Here is a 16870-nt window from a genome sequence, read left to right as displayed (position 1 = left end):
GGATCCAGGCAGAAGGCATTGTGTGAGTCTTACGGGCGTGTTTGTGTGAGCCGAGAACAACCAGGGCATCTGCTGAGCCGCCGTCATTCAGGCTGTTTCAGCAGCAGGGAAAGAGCAGGCCTTCTCTTTCAAAATGTTTTATATAAAATTTGAATTGATTAATGAGTTATAACTGTAGAATGAAACACGTATTTTGGATTTTAGATTTCAAAACAATTCTTTTAATGGATAATGATGCTACAGAGAGAGAGAGAGAGAGAGAGAGAGAGAGAGAGAGAGACAGAGACAGAGACAGAGACAGAGACAGAGACAGACAGACAGCGAAACCACACACTCATGAGGGCTGGAGGGTAGCTTGAGACAGAGAATCCCAGAATTTGAAGTCTTGTAGGCAGGTTGAAGCCGGGCTCCTCTGTCCCTTACTGGTTGTGGAAGCTGCAGCGAGCTTCCTAACTTCTCCTTTGTATAGCCCAGTGAGAGGAACTGATGCACATCTCGGGCATCTAGTGAGGGTTAGAGACACCGGATGAAGGGCCTTGAGTCAGGTCGGTTAACAGCTACACAGCTGTATTTTTATCACTGATGAGCTAAGCAACGTATTCTCATACGTGGAGTAGTCATTTAACTTAGCTTTTCTTCACCTTCCCAACTTGAAAGCGAAGTGCTCGGGACAGATGAGGTGAAGTCTCTTTTAGCTCTGAAATTAAACACGTGTTTGGTCAGGCTGCTCTTTAGCTCCTCTGGGTCCTGTGCCTCACTGATGCCACGTCGCCATCTAGTGGTGAGATGGAGTAAGGGTTGGGCGAGCACCCAGCAGCCCTGGGTAGATTGGTAGATTCCCAGAAACCACATTGCTAAAACTAGTCCCTCATAACGAGGGTCCGAACATGATGATAACATCGACATACACTTGTTGAGAAGACGTAGGATATTTGAATTATTTCTTGGCTTTAATTAACTCAAAGTCCTTTTAAGAGGTTTTTTCTTTCTTTTTTTTTTTTAACATCGTATTCTCTTTCTTGGAATCTGAACAAACCTTACCTGAAATAAGCTCTGGCACAGGCGCTGGGTTTAAATGCTGCCTAGCTATGTGTGCGTGGACCAGTCAGCTATCCAGCCATTGGTTATTCTGAACCTGTGGGGTTTAATGAGATAATCCATATGGGGCACTTGGTATGGTGCCGGGGGGGGGGGGGTGGGGGGGTGGGGGCTGTGCACAGCAAGTGATCAATAAAATTAGGCATTGTTACAGTCATCATCGTCTCAATGTCCTGATACCACATGTTTACAAGTATACCCCAGGTGCTTTCTCAAAAGATACCCGTGGCTTCTCTTATAGTTTAGGTATATTAGCTCAACCCTCCATCTACTCCTCATGGGCATTTAAGTACAAGCAGAAATTCTCACGCCTTGGTGTTAGGGGGAGCAGATAGGCATCAGACTAGGCAGGGGCCATCATAAGGGATGCCAGGAACCCATGCAGAGACTCCCAGCTGTTGCCACAGCCAAACAGGGCTTCCCGTGGACTTGGAGTCCCTCCGTGTAGCCATTCCTCATGTGGTTCCAAAGCTCTTGCTTCCTTACGGCTACCACAGTCACTTCCCCTCTGTCCTGAGTCTGTTGTTGGGAAATTATCTTACCAAGGAAACCGACAGGAAAACAGACCTGATTTTTGTACGGAGAAAAGGATGTGTTTTCTCCCTCTGTCCACACAGGGGGTGAGAAGTAAGCTTCCTGTAACCTGTTTGTGCCAATGCAGCCAGGCAGGGATTAGTAAATCCTGCCTTCTGGTTCAGACTCCATCTTTTGTTGACCATGACCAAACTCACCAGCGAGTGCTCCTCTTTGCAGGCAGTAGAACCACTTCTGACCAATAACTAAGATGACATCTATTGGTCTATGTGCCGTAGCTCACAAATGGGAAGAGAAGGCAGAGAACTAGAAAACGGGCTGTAGCCAGAAGCAATAGTGTATCTGCAGGGTCCATGGAGGAGAATGGGAGCCATGGGAACCACGCTCAGGGACTCCAGCCAGAAGGGGTTCTTATTTACTCATTTAAAATGTTTAAAAATTATCATTCATGATATTAGGTATTATTATGATATTTTTGAAAGAAGTGTGTTTGAGTGGAGTTTCCTCCCCATCATCTCTCACCTACTGTCCTGTTACCCCAGCCCTCCATCATCTCACCTACTGCCCTGATACCCCAACCCTCCATCATCTCACCTACTGTCCTGATACCCCAGCCCTCCATCATCTCACCTACTGTCCTGATACCCCAGCCCTCCATCATCTCACCTACTGTCCTGATAACCCCAGCCCTCCATCATCTCACCTACTGTCCTGATACCCCAGCCCTCCATCACCTCACGTACTGTCCTGATACCCCAGCCCTCCATCATCTCATGTACTGTCCTGATACCCCAGCCCTCCATCATCTCATGTACTGTCCTGATACCCCAGCCCTCCATCATCTCATGTACTGTCCTGATACCCCAGCCCTCCATCATCTCATGTACTGTCCTGATACCTCAGCCCTCCATCATCTCACCTACTGTCCTGATACCCCAGCCCTCCATCATCTCACCTACTGTCCTGATACCCCAGCCCTCCATCATCTCACCTACTGTCCTGATACCCCAGCCCTCCATCATCTCACCTACTGTCCTGATACCCCAGCCCTCCATCATTTCACCTACTGTCCTATATCCCAGCCCTCCATCATCTCACCTACTGTCCTGTTACTCCAGCCCTCCATCATCTCATGTACTGTCCTGATACCTCAGCCCTCCATCATCTCACCTACTGTCCTGATACCCCAGCCCTCTCTCATTACCTCCCCCTAGTCTCGGTTCCCACTTTCATGTCAGTTTGCCCCTCCGACCTTCTTTCCTCTGCTCCTTAGCACTGGTTTTCACCTTCTCATGGTCTTCTTTCTAGGTTTCCAGCTTTACTTGTATCTACATCCATTTATATATATATATATAAAACAAACTAGGATCCATGGATGAAAGAGAACATGTGGTTTTTGTCTTTCTGAGTGTGGGTCACCTTGCTTAATATTATACTTTCCAGATCCACCCATCTCTATTTTTTCCTACAGATTTCATTTTCTTTGCAGCTGAGTAAAATCCCATTGCAAATTGGTACCACACTTTCTTTATCCATGTATCTGTTAGGCTGGTTCCAAATCCTTTCTGTTGTGAATATGGCAGCAATAAATATGGGTGTGTACATATCTCTGTAGTAGGATTGGAGTCCTTTGGATATATGTTCATGAGTGGCACACTGGGACATATGATCAATCTAGTTTTAATTTTTTGAATGATCTACATGCGGGTTTCCATAACAGCTGTACTGGTTTGCACCCCACCCACCATGAATAAGGGCTCCTCTTTCCATACATCTTCAGCGGCACTGGTTGTCAGATTTGTTGATGTCAGCCATACGCAGAGAATTTAGTACAGACAGTTTGTCACAGTAGAGAATGAAGAACGTAGCGGGTTGTGGAGAAGGTAGAGAGTCCCCTAAGGCTGGGGGTTGTGGAGAAGGTAGAGAGTCCCCTAAGACTGGGGGTTGTGGAGAAGGTAGTGAGTCCCCTAAGGCTGGGGGTTGTGGAGAAGGTAGAGAGTCCCCTAAGGCTGGGGGTTGTGGAGAAGGTAGAGAGTCCCCTAAGGCTGGGGGTTGTGGAGAAGGTAGAGAGTCCCCTAAGGCTGGGGGTTGTGGAGAAGGTTGTGAGTCCCCTAAGGCTGGGGGTTGTGGAGAAGGTAGAGAGTCCCCTAAGGCTGGGGGTTGTGGAGAAGGTAGAGAGTCCCCTAAGGCTGGGGGTTGTGGAGAAGGTAGAGAGTCCCCTAAGGCTGGGGGTTGTGGAGAAGGTAGAGAGTCCCCTAAGGCTGGGGGTTGTGGAGAAGGTAGAGAGTCCTCTAAGGCTGGGGGTTGTGGAGAAGGTAGAGAGTCCCCTAAGGCTGGGGGTTGTGGAGAAGGTAGAGAGTCCCCTAAGGCTGGGGGCTGTGGAGAAGGTAGAGAGTCCCCTAAGGCTGGGGGTTGTGGAGAAGGTAGTGAGTCCCCTAAGGCTGGGGGTTGTGGAGAAGGTAGTGAGTCCCCTAAGACTGGGGGTTGTGGAGAAGGTAGAGAGTCCCCTAAGGCTGAGGGTGATGAGAGAAGCGAAGGAGGGAGAGTTAGGAGGACTGAGGAGCACGGAGGAGGAGCCTCTGCTGCTCGGAGCTCTGAAGGGAACGCCACTGCTGTATAGATCTAGGGCTGGAGGAGTGGAGACCAGGTGGTTCTGCTGCCAGAGAAGACATCAGTCTTGTGCAGGGCATGCCAAGAAAAGCTGGGAGTCCTGGCTGAGGTGCAGAATGAGAAGAAAGCCTTTCTTCGGTCCTCCTGGCATCTCTCCTACATACAGGAAGGATGGTAGAAAAGTAGTCTGCATATAGACTCGGACACAGTCTTAGAATTACAGAGTATGACATTGAAGGGCTGGCTTGGAGCTGAGAGAAAATGCAATTGACGGGACGAGCAGGACACAGAGCCAGGAGCCCAGTGTGGAAACCCTCTGGCTCACTCTCTGAAGCTCATCATGGCCGTGAACTCTAAGTGAGGTCATTTCACTTGCCTGGTCTGCCAAGAATCTGCCAGTAATTGGTGAACCCAGAATGGGTGAATCCCGAATGATTGATAGGTGGTAATTGGGTGTGTTAGGAAATTAGTCTTCTGAGCTCCTGGGGCTGCAAGGCTTACAGTGGCCCAAATTCCCAGTGGTCACTTTGGATTATTGACCAAGAGCAGATCAGTGACTCCGTTGCCTTTGAAGCTCCCAGGAATGCTCGCTTAGTGGAGGACATGCCGGGGCAATCTGGAGATTGTCACCCCACCAAAAAGGAAGTGTCTACTAGAAGGTACTCTCTTCCTTTGAAATGCTAATATTTTCAGTTGTACATGTATATATTTATGCTACACATATGATTGATTAAAATGATGTATATACTGTGGAGTGGTTGTCAAGTTTAACACATGGATCCAGTCCGACACACTGTTTTTAACTACAGTCAACACGTGGTACACTGGGGTGCTTGGTCATAGTCCTCTTGTCTAATGGAATCCTTTGGCCACCATTTCCCCAGTTCCCAGCTGTTACCTCAAGGGGGTAATTTTGAGAAATCTTGTATGCTGTGACTTGGACAGTTGCAAGTGATAATTAACCATAACCCTGTTTCACAGGGAGTTATGCTATAGATGGGAACTGTGCCTTTGGCTTCAAAAAAGCTTCAGCTGTAGATGAAATGCATTTGTTAGGTAAAAAATAGTGTCCAAGGAGGAATATTGCCCCAAGTCACTCTAGCCCTGCTCTGCACATTTGAATGCTTCAGAACTGCCTTTGTTTGGGGGCTCTAAGACTGGGCTCCCAGGATTCGTATTTTCACCCTTGATGAACTCTTTAATGGATTGCTATTCTCGACTTTAATGAACTCTTTCCAATACACAGGGAAGGTTTTTTGTTTGCATTGTTCCTGCCTCTGGTGTTTATAGTTAGGCCAGCCGCTGCTTTGACGGCTCTTCTGTGGCCTTTCATGTTCTCCTGAAACACTCTTTTCCTCCTAAGCACAGTGAGGTTCGAATACTTTATTGTTTATGTGAGATGGACTGCGGCGTTTTGCTGATTGACTACCCCTGTTTGCCTACAGGTTACCCTCTCCACGCCCCCGAAGCCTACTTTCCCTATTTCAAAAAGAACAACGTGACTGCAATCGTGAGATTGAACAAAAAGATTTACGAGGCAAAGCGCTTCACAGACGCCGGCTTTGAGCACTACGACCTGTTCTTCATAGACGGCAGCACTCCCAGCGACAACATCGTGCGAAGGTTCCTGAACATCTGTGAGAACACAGAAGGGGCCATCGCGGTCCACTGCAAAGGTGTGCTCCAGGTCTCAGGGGCCAGCTGTGCTTGGGAAGGGCGAGCCCGAACCCCACTAATGATGAGCGAGACCTGCTGGTGATGGAAAACAGTGGGATGTTTCTCTTTTGTATTAGACAGTTGGAACATGAGCCTGTTTTTCATAATCCCTTCCTAAAGGAGGGATTAATCGCCTTGGTGTGGCCCGGCTTTCTTGACAAGCCAGAGCTTGTACTTTCTACATTTCTAACTCAGGCTCATTGACTGAGCATCCTAAGCAGGGGCAGGGTAGCATAGAGGTGTCCATAGGCTGGAAAGACCATCTTTCCTCAGGGAACTGTGTCGAGGTAAACGTTGCTGGTTCCCTTGTCCCCTTTCCCTTCAGAATGATCTCTTCTCCATACTCTTCCACTATCTGACATTTAGTGCTTCCATGTTGGAGTGCGCGCACGTGTGCGTGTGCGTGTGCGTGTGCGTGTGTGTGTGTGTGTGTTCACACGTTGTGTGGGCCAGAGTTTGACAACAAGTGTGTCTTCCTCAGTCACCCCCCCAACTTTGTTTTTTTTCCTTTTGAGACAGGGTCTCTCACTGAACTAGGAGCCTGCCTTTTTGGTTACACGGACTGGCCAGTAAACGCCAGGGATTCTCTTGTCTCCACGGTGCAAGTGAATACCTGGCCTCTGGAACGGGCGTTTTGAGGCAGGGGTTGCTCAGAGAATAGCAAGTGTAGGTCTCAGTTTTAACAAGTCAAAATGCAGGATTCCCAGTTCAACTTGAGAGTTTATGTAAACGTGAAAAGCCGCTCAGCGGCCACTGCAGGTTTTCCAGGTTGGTGGTCTCAAGATTTCGGCGGAAACAAATCACTCCTGGGAACCGGAGCCTCTAGTTCGCCACCCGCAGCTCTTCACAGTGCCACGAGGTGGCGCTGCTCACATGGCTTTGTGTCCACAAAGGGTTTTTTTTTTTTTTTTTTTTTTTTTTTTTTTGTTGCATTTTATGCAAATCGGCCAGTAGGTGTTGGGGATGGTACCAGTTCTTTTCATGTGCGGAGCGCTGCTGTAACTGCCTTATTCAGACAGTGTGGCTTTGGTTCTGACAGAAATTAAAATACCATTTTGTAGGCCCTTGTTTCTATGTTTAAGATTTTGAGTAGGTGGAGGAACTTTGCTGAACATGTGAGCTGTGGCAGCGATGCGAAGCTGCATTCCCCCAGCAGCCTGGAAGAGAGGGAAGTGAACCCGCACGTGGCCCCCGATTTTAGGGATGGCTCCAGAAGTGGGGCTGCACCCACCTTGGACGCAGCCCTTCGCTCCCCCTCCTTCATGAGGGACAGACCCTGGCTTGCAGGAGGGCCCTTTGGATTGTTAGGTGCTCACTCGCTTGCTTCTGGACTCTCTTCCCCAGACAGGGAGCTGCCTTGTTCTGAATGTGTTTCACAGGCACCCCAAGTTCGTTTTATTGTAACCCTCCCGGCAGGATGGAAGATGCTCTAAATAGAATCTTGTGCCAGCTGCCTTGGCTATCAGGCTGTTGAGATAAAGGACCCCAAGAAATTGACTTTTCCTCAGGAATTTTGTGCTGGGGGAAGGAAGGGCCTGAAGCCTGGTGCCAGCTAGAGGGAGAGCTGTGTGTGTGTGTGTGTGTGTGTGTGTGTGTGTGTGACATCGGTTGACAACTTATCGGATCAGGATCACTTTGCAGATCTTAAGGGGTCACTGGACCCTTGTTCCTCTCCCCACGGAAGCGCGTTGAAGGAATCTCCATTTCTGACTCTACTCTCAAATGGATCTTTAATTAGACCACTACGGATGGGTGACTTAACCTGGCTCATTGTGTGTGTGTGTGGGGGGGGGGGGGGGCAGCTGCTGGGGTCCAGCCTCTGACCCTACATCTGGTAATATAATGTTCTCACATTGTTAAAGCTTGCTCAGATACAAGACAAGGCCGGACTTTCATGTATTTCATGTGTCAGCAGCACCCGAGGGCTTGTGGATCGTGGCAGTGAAGGTGTAGTAGGAGATACTCCTATCATCTCTTTCAAAGTTCAGTTTTCTAAAAAAAAAAAAAAAAAATCAGCATTTTTCCTACAAGATTTTAATTTGGTTTTTTCCCTAGGCAGTTAGTTTTACTCTTACAAGGGCATGTGTTTATCTGTGTGTTTATAAGCCATATTTTGGATCAACAAATTCAAGGGAGAAAAAGACAAAGCTTTCATTTTTTTTTATTTAAAATCTTTCCATACAATATTTTTTTATCATGTTTTCCCCCCTCCCCGACTCTTTCCCTGTCCTTCCCACCTCTCTACCCACCCACCTTCATGTTCTATTTCTCTCTCAAAACAATAAGAAAATAAAAAATGAAAATCAAAACATAAAAATCCAATAAGACAGAAAAAATGCTCACACCTAATACAATGAAACCAAAGCTCCCTACCCCATAAAAACACGACCAACTACTTCTGGGTATGGGATCTGCCCTGAGGTGCGGATAATATACACGGTGAGAGTCCACTGGGGAACGCTGATTTTCCTTTTGTTGGGGGCAGGGGAGAGGTATTAATTGCAAATAGCTTCTTGGTTAGGGGTGGGACCCCCATGTTCACTTCCCCCTGTCAGTGCTGGGACCGTTTCTGGCTTGAACCTGTGCGGATCTTGTGACTGCTGGCCCAGCCTCTGTGAGCTCATGTGCGTCAGTATTGTTCTTGGAGTAGATGGGGATTAATAGAGATTCCCCAAGTGCATAATGTGCAGTGGGTGAGATGCTTTGGAGCACTCGGTCCTAAATGGGATGCCTTTTTAATCCCCCTCACACACCCCAACACACATACACACACACACACACACACACACACACACACACACACACACACACACCAAGACTCAGGGATCTAAGTGGAAGTGGAGGTGGAATGTAAGAGCCAGAGGTGGTAGATGATTCCAAGGAAACAGCGTCTTCCAGACAAAGCTTTCATTTAAATGTAGTGCCTCTCTTGATAATATGTCATGTCTAAGAAATACTGGGAAAAGTAAACTCTGCAGTTAAATATTCTCGTTACGGGCTTTCTCTGTATATCATTTACCTGTGAATGTTTACCTCTTAAGAAATGTACACACATTTTTTTCCTATCACAGAGGTGTTTTTTCCCCCATATTTCTGACATCACTTTTATAAAGTGTTAAAGTGAGTTCTTATAGAGGAAGGTCACATTCACATGTGGTGTTCCTTAAACATGAGGTGGCTTCTTCCTTTCTCCCGACTCGTTCACATAAGTAGGATTCTTTTATAGGGCTCACACCTTTGGTTTAATTGCAGATGTTTTATTTTTAATGGCGTACTTAGCTACCTAGGCTTGCTAATTACTTTGACATCTGCCCTGATTAAGTCAGCTTAATTTTCTGGAAATTCAAGCAGCACTCAGTGTTTTAATTGAACTAAAAGGAGGTGGAAGTGAGACTCCTCTCCTTTGCTAAATGAACTCTCATGGGGGACCGGAGAGAATGGGAATGTCATGTGTGAACATACAGCGTTACACAGAGGTGTGAGACACAGCCCTGTTGCAAAGGTACGGAACGCCCCAGTCAGTGTCTGCAGTCCACAGCAAGGTTCATTAAAGGCATGGCTGTGAATCGGAGACGTTTTCCAGCATGAATATTAATCTAAAATACAGCAATGCTCTTCTTCTGTTGTGTGCATATTGATGCCCTGTTGGGAATCAGAAAGAGGACTGGCAGTCTAAAGCACTTGGTATAAAAAATAGCACCTTGCACACCTTTGTCAGGCTGTGCCAGGGAGCCCTTTAATTAAGGATGCTTTACCATTTTTGTTAAAGTTTTAATAGAAACTTGGTGAAGTACTCCTATTCTGTTCACTGTGGTAAGAGCTCCCAACTATTGAGTGCTAAGTAGGTTCTTTTTATAGACCTAAAATTATAGACTCCTTTTGAAAGGGGGGGAAGCAACTTCAGTTTCAGAGAAATTTGAAAATTCACAGCCCCACCTTTCGGGTGTGAGTAGGATTAGGAACCTGCCTGGGGGCGCCAGGCAGCTCCCTGCGTGAGGAGCGGTGAGGGGAGTCTCCACGAAGAAGCCCACCCGCTCTCTAGACAGGGACCCAAACTGCAAACCCTGGTGACCCGCTGCCTCTGGCGCCTGCTCTACCATGCATGCTCAGCTGCATTGACTCCATGCAGTTAGTTACACTGGCCTTGCCAGCTCTCCAGAGAACGAGTCTCAAGGTTTCTCCACACTAAAGCGAGAGTCCAGTGGGACTATGGTTAATTTTACCCTCTTACTGATGTTGATGTTTGATCTGGCACAGAAAGGGTGCTTGAGGTAAATAGGGCATATACACATACCTCATCTCATAACAGTGTATGCATGCTTTTTAAAACAGAGAGGGGGATGGAAAGGGAGCAGCGGGCAGCTAAGGGCACGGGTGTGACTCTCCTTTGTCCCTTCATTTTCGTGTTTGATGTGCGGTCTAGGCAGTATTGCTATCAAGGGGGTAAACTGTGTGTGCTGGGTAAAATCCTTTGTATTTTTTTCCTGCATAAAGAACAGATCTACAAGCAGGGTGTAGGTACCCAGAGCACTGCAATTTCATGGTGGGTGATTAGAAATAAAGTATCTATAGATGCTTCTGGGAAGCAGTAACATAAGAAAAGGCCAGATGGCTCAGCAGGTAGAGGCGCTTGTGGTCGGGCCTGTCTACCCGAGTTCGGTTCCTGGGGTCCACACGGTGGAGGAGATAGCAGACTCTAGAGAATTGCTGTCTGATCTCTACATGCACACACACGCGTGCACACACACACACACACATACACACACACACACACACACACACACACACACACACACACACACCCCACAGATGAGTAAATGTAACTTAAGGTAACTACAGAAAACTGATTTAAAGACATTCATTTTCTACGTTTTAACACTTCTTGAATTACATTGGGTTTAAAATTTGATAAGCAATAGTGTATATTACACCATTGGGCTGTTATGGCTGTTTAATGTTGATTACTGTACATTTCATAATACTGGGAGATTAGGTTATCTTCATTATTTGACCAAGCTGACAGAGGGGCCCTTGCAAATGCAATATTCTCTTTCCTTTTCTTGAAGTCAGTGGTTTTGTTTGTTTATCGCAGCCCCTGGGGATTGATCCTAGGACCTCATTCATATGAAACAAACTCTCTACCACTACATTACAGCCCCAGCCCTGGACTATTCATACACAAAGCTGTTAACTAGATTTTGGTCCCCCTCTCTTCTCCTCTCCCCCTGCTTCTTCCTGCCTCTTTCTTTCTGATCGGCTCTCACTGTTTATCCCAGGGTGGCCCCGACCCTCCCAGTCCTCCTGCCCCTGCCTCCTCCATTCTGGGGTTACAAGTGTGTGCTGCCACACCGTGTTTTCCTATTTCCTTTTCTAATGAAATGTTTTCAGGGATGAACTTCAAGGTTAGAAATTGTATTGATTTGAAAATTCACTGTGACCCAACCAACATGTCTTTCTCATCCGTCCCTTGTTCCTTATGGCTGTATCCCAGGCCCTCTTGGCCATCTTTGCATCCCTGCCTCTTTCCAGTTTTCCTTCTGCCCACCTCTCCCTTTCCCTCCCAGCCAGACCCTCTCGTTTCTATCATGTCATTTTTTTTACCCTAAAATGTAGGGCAGCTTCTTCTTGCACTTTCCATTGCTTAAAGAAAAATGAAGGTGGTTTTGTTTTGTGCTGTTTTTTCCCTTTTCTTCGGTACTGGGAATTGAACCAGGGGTGTTGTGCATGCTTGGTAGATACTTTGCCATTAAACGACATCTCCAGCCTGAAAAATGTACACACACACACACACACACACACACACACACACACACACACACACACACACTCACACACACACGCACACACGCATTAGTTTTTCAAGGCAGGGTTTCTCTGTTTAGTTCTGGTTGGCCTAGAACTCACTCTGTAGACCAGGCTGACTTTGAACTCACAGAGATCTGCCTGCCTCTGCCTCCCCAGTGCCGGGATTAAAGGGGTGTGCTAGCACCGCCTGGTGGAAAAAAAATGTGTATTTTTACATGAGAGAACTGGAATGCTCATCAGCCACTGCTCTGTCATTGTCCTCGAATCCAGTCTGTGGACGGGGTCCTTCCCCTGTTCTTTGGGGTGCAGTTGCTACACTTCACATTTCTTCTGTTTCCCTTCCTTACAGCTGGTCTGGGAAGAACAGGGACATTGATAGCCTGTTATGTCATGAAACACTACAGGTTCACACATGCTGAAATCATTGCTTGGATCAGAATTTGCCGACCAGGCTCCATCATCGGACCCCAGCAGCACTTCCTGGAAGAGTGAGTACCCTTTCCTAGGACTGCCTTTCGGTCTCGGCCCTGATCCTTCCTGCCTCTTGTTCCCTGGCTGTGGCCCGATTACAAAATGACTGCATTGTTAAGAGAAGGCGGTGCCTCTGCTAGACTATTGTTCCTTGACAGCTCAGGTGCTCTGATCTTGTACTTTCTATCTCTTAGATCAAGTGACAGTGAGAAGAACGCCACCACCCCTGCCTACCCCTTTTCTGTCACTTTCTGTGAAGTGGCTACAGTGCAATTTTCTCCTGTCATCCCACCTGGTACTGCTTGCTGTTCATTCCTTTCCTTTGTTTGCATGTCTAAAAGCAGAGTGACTTAAAAAAAAAAAAACCCTCACCCCTGGGGTCGGTCACTTGGTTCAGTGAGACAGCCAAGTTGCTAATGAAGCTGCAGTTTGTGAATTCATGCAAGAAGGTATTGAGGAACGAAAAGGTAAGAGTCACTAGGTTTCCATTCTGGCCCAGGTCGCTGCCAACTTTATGCTCATTAGTTGGAAGATCCCTTGTACGTTCACTTGTACCTGTGCCTTGCCGTCCAACTCCAGGCCACTGGGTAGAAAGACACAATTTGTAAGAATGCTCTTTATGAAGCAGCTGGTTTCCCCTTGAAATATTAAGCACTTACGTCAATTTACCCACAGAAGGAGGAGAGATTTTTTGTTTTGGTTCGTTTTGAGGTAACATCTCAAATAGCTCTGTTTGGACTTGACCTCAATATGTAGCTGAGGATGACTTTGATGCCTCTGCTTCTACCTTCTGGGATGACAAGGTGTGACATGGTGTTGAGGATTGAACCCAGAGCTTTTTGAATGCTAGGCAAGTGCGCTGACCACTGAGCAACACTTCCAGCCTCATAGGGTGAGGAGATGAAGGTACTAGTTACCTTCAGTCCAGTTCTAACATACTGTCAGTCACTCTTATCTTAATGCAGACCTTTCATCCCTTGCTTTCCTGTCGGAACGGCTCTGCTGACTAGCATTCTTTCCCATAGAACGGTTCCATTCTGACTTAAATTGGCTTAGTTTGGATGAGGCGTCCTAAGTAAGAAAGATGTTCCAAGTAAGCTTTTAACGTCTGAAATGATGAAGAAGTTCTGAGCCCGAGGGATTATTGGTTTACTAATCCTACAGGGAATAACTGCTAAGAAAATGAACATCAGGAAATGAGCAGGAAAACCTCTTCTTGAGATGGAAGTGTAATGAGTTTTTTAAAAAAAAGTTATGCATAAATAGGGTTGTTAAAAAGACAGAAGTGTCTAGGTTTTCCCCCATGGGAACAAACATAATTAATCTGTTGTTAGGATTTTATTCTTAATGAGACTCCCAGCCACAGGCTTCCTCTAGTTTTCTGTTGTGCATTTTCTGCATCTGCAGCTTGGGGTATATGCTTATTATACTAATTGCTTGGTAATGTTGAATAAGTGGCCTCCAGGTTCAAAACTCAAAACCCAAATATTCCTAATCCTAGTTCCTTAAGGCATTTTCTTAGTCTCAAAGTGATCCATTGGAAGATCGCTCCTTCAAAAGACCTGTTATTTAATGCTCTAGGCTCTCTGCTAGGCACAGCTTACAAGACCCAGGACGCCACTGTTTTAGGTTATGTTTTTTTCCTCCTCGGGATGTTAGAGTCCACCATCCTCCCCCTTTCTGCTAGTGTCCACCTCCCAGTGCTCTCTCCACCCCATTTTTCTCTGCCTTCTCTCGTAATGGCACCAGAAGAAATTAGGGTCCTGAGGCACCTGTACTCTGGCTTGAAGCATCGCCTTTCATCTGTAGGTGCACACACTGTACGACTTTGGCAGCATCCTTCCATGTGAGTCATACTACAGTTTTCCAAGTATCTGCCTATGCAAACCGAAGTGCGGGAATGACCTACTTCCATAGCTAAGTGTTGTAATGCTTGGATCAGAACCTTCAGAAGATAGATTTTTTTTCTACCTTTGATGCTTTGTGAGGCATTTTAGACTTGTGTGGAATAAGGCCTGTGTGGCTCATGGGTTCTCCTAGGGCTTTCTTAGATCGTCTCCTTCACTATTGTGGTCCAGGGCTAGTCTGGCAAGTATCAGACTTAACTTTTTACTCTCTTGTTCTCTCTTCTTTGGCCCTTCCTTTCTGTGTGGCTTTTTCCTAGCCTGTGATTGGCGTAGCCCCTGGGAGATGTCATTTGGTGCCCCCGGGACACACATTCATCCAACAGCTGTGCATTGTGTGCAGGCTTATTCCAGGCAGTCTTCTTGCTTCCGGGGTGGAGCTGTGTGTGTCTCAGCCAAGGCTCTTATGGTACCTGCCTTTCCACTGGGAGAGGTATGCAATGGGTGGGTATGTGATGACTTTTGATGGTAGGTCTATGAAGATGTGATAGAAACAGGCGGAGAGGGTGATAGGTAGGAGTGAGGCGTTCTCTCTGCATGGGGAGGTCAAGGAGAGCTTCATTGACAGGGTGTTGAGCTCCCAGGACAAGAAGGAGCAAGTCCTGTCCCCATCCTCATGTGTTCCACGCAGGCCACTGTTTCAGTCTGGAGTGAAGGCTAAATAAACAAGGTGCTACCGTGGTGCATGGCGACCCCAGAACTCAGAGTTCTGAGGCAGGAAGATCACTAGTTCAAGGCCTGCTGGGCGACATAGAATTACAGGCCAGCCTCGGAAATAGAGGGAGATACTATCTCAAAAAACCAAAGTGAAAAAACAAAAAAGTGACAGCTAGCGACCATGGACTGTGAGAAGCTGGATGTGGGTGTTGGAGTGAGTTAGCAAAGCAGTCCCCTGTGTAACCTTCCCACACCTAGGAAGTAGAACACAGCAGCACCCCGCTCCCGGTCTTGAGTTCTTCACCATCCGGCACCAGCTCTTCTGCCAAAGTGACGACTGTTTGGAATCATCACACCGTGGATGAATTGTGCAGGGTTTTGAGCCCTGTCTGAGCAGGTCCAAGCAGTATGTATACCTAGCTTTATAAATCCCACATTCTTTGGTGCTCTTGATAGACAATGCCCGTTCACTTGCATGGCTGTGTAGCATTAGAATGTTTGACTACGTGACGTTTTGTTCTCTAGATGAGCGTTCGGCTTGTTCCCGGAGTTGGCTAGCTTGTGTTCTTTTGCTTGCACTGTCTGTTGGATGTATACCCGGGATGGAGCGGTTGAGTATGTGTGCCTTGGGCCTTAGGACAATTAACCAGCAGGTTCTGCAGGTCTGGCGGCTGAGGGCATGGGCAGAAGTCTGCACTGGAGCGGGGCTTGCATGGAGTAGGGAGCAGAGTGAGAGGCAATATGGGGCCCTGGCCTTTGGGGAAAGATGAGCACACAGGAGTCTGAAGGGCTGTACTGGATAAACATGTTTACTTACTTTTCCTCCTTATACGTCCTGTTATCAGGCTTAGAAACTTTATTTCAAATGCCTTCTTTTCTCGCCACTTTAAACATCACATGGAAGTTTCTCCTAGGCATTTTTGTGTCAACAGCGATTTTTCTTTTCCTTTGTTGCCGTTAAGAGCTGACAAAAAGGCTTTCTCTGTTAAATGTAAACAACTTAGAAGCGAGTCTGTCTCCTTTTCCTTTCAACATGCACCCCAAGTTCTTAATGAGAGGACTTTGGGGTAATTATTTTCTGCCTCACTTCTGTTATAACAGACACCCGGTAAGAATCAGCCTCTCAAGAAGAAAGATTTATTTTAACTCATGGCCACCGAGGTTTCAGCCCATGATTGCTTGGTCCTGTTGCCTCGGGTGACGTGCTGCAGGGTAGTGAGTGCATCCTAGCAGGGAGAGCATGGGGGAGCTAAACAGCTGGCCACCCCTGGTTATGGCTGGAAAGCACCCTCCCCCATGACTTCACTTCCCTGTGTGCCCATCCTCTTAAGGTTCTTTCCTTACCTGGCTGTCCCAGGGACTAGGGACCAACCACATCAATCTTGGGGGAACGTTTAGCACCACAGTTAGCAATTTTGACATTTGCTGTTATACTTGTCTTTAGGTTTCGGGTTTTCCTCAGTCATCTCTCATTTTCCTGTCCATATCGCTCTTGTCTACCTTTGAGATCATCTCAGACACGGCAGGACTTTCCTTTCCTCCTTCCTTCCCTTTCTTCTTTCTTTCCTTCGTTCCTTTTGCAAACATTAATTGAAAGCCACTATGCAGGTAACTGGGAAGTTGCAGTAAAGGTGACGGCTTGGTTTCTGACCCATGGAGCCCATGCTTTGGGATTGAGGAGAAAAGTGCGAACAGACAAATGTGTCAATTATACAGCTGCTCTGATGGATGCTGTGCAGAAAAATAAACCCAGAAGGAAGAATGGGGGTGGGGTGGGGTGGAGGAGAAGGCAGCTTTAAGTAGACAGTGCTCGGGACCTGCATTAGAAAGTGCAAATCACATGGAAACCTTTTTCTGATCTTATTTTCTTCCTTCTGGTTTAAGTTCTAATCTGACAAGTAAACATCATATACCTGAATGGTATACACGATGGTCCGAAGTGTGGACGTATTATTGAATGGCTTATTAAGTTAATTAACAGACACATCACCTCACACACTGCCATCTGATATGGCACAAACACTTAAAAATCCACTCCTTCAGCAATTTTCATGTATATGGTACATTTTCTGTTA

At 46.8% G+C, this 16870-nt stretch overlaps 1 protein-coding gene across 2 annotated transcripts in view; it reads left to right on the top strand.

Annotated features, from left to right (window-relative positions):
- Cdc14a (cell division cycle 14A) overlaps positions 1-16870 on the top strand; it is a 170207-nt gene that overhangs the window by 98054 nt on the left and 55283 nt on the right. For both annotated transcript variants that reach the window (XR_008216438.1, XM_052730935.1), the window contains exons 9-10: positions 5688-5918; positions 12113-12251. Coding sequence is in view for 1 of the 2 variants with exons in the window: in XM_052730935.1 (XP_052586895.1) it covers positions 5688-5918; positions 12113-12251 (370 nt within the window). In the remaining variant the exon portion in view is untranslated. The remainder of the gene's footprint in view (positions 1-5687; positions 5919-12112; positions 12252-16870) is intronic.

This window comes from Peromyscus californicus, unplaced genomic scaffold, assembly GCF_007827085.1.
Source record: "Peromyscus californicus insignis strain IS unplaced genomic scaffold, ASM782708v3 Scaffold_9__1_contigs__length_137607984, whole genome shotgun sequence".
NCBI lineage: Eukaryota > Metazoa > Chordata > Mammalia > Rodentia > Cricetidae > Peromyscus > Peromyscus californicus.
The sequence above is the reverse complement of the archived record's forward strand: the minus strand, read 5'-3'. Positions and strand labels throughout refer to the sequence as shown.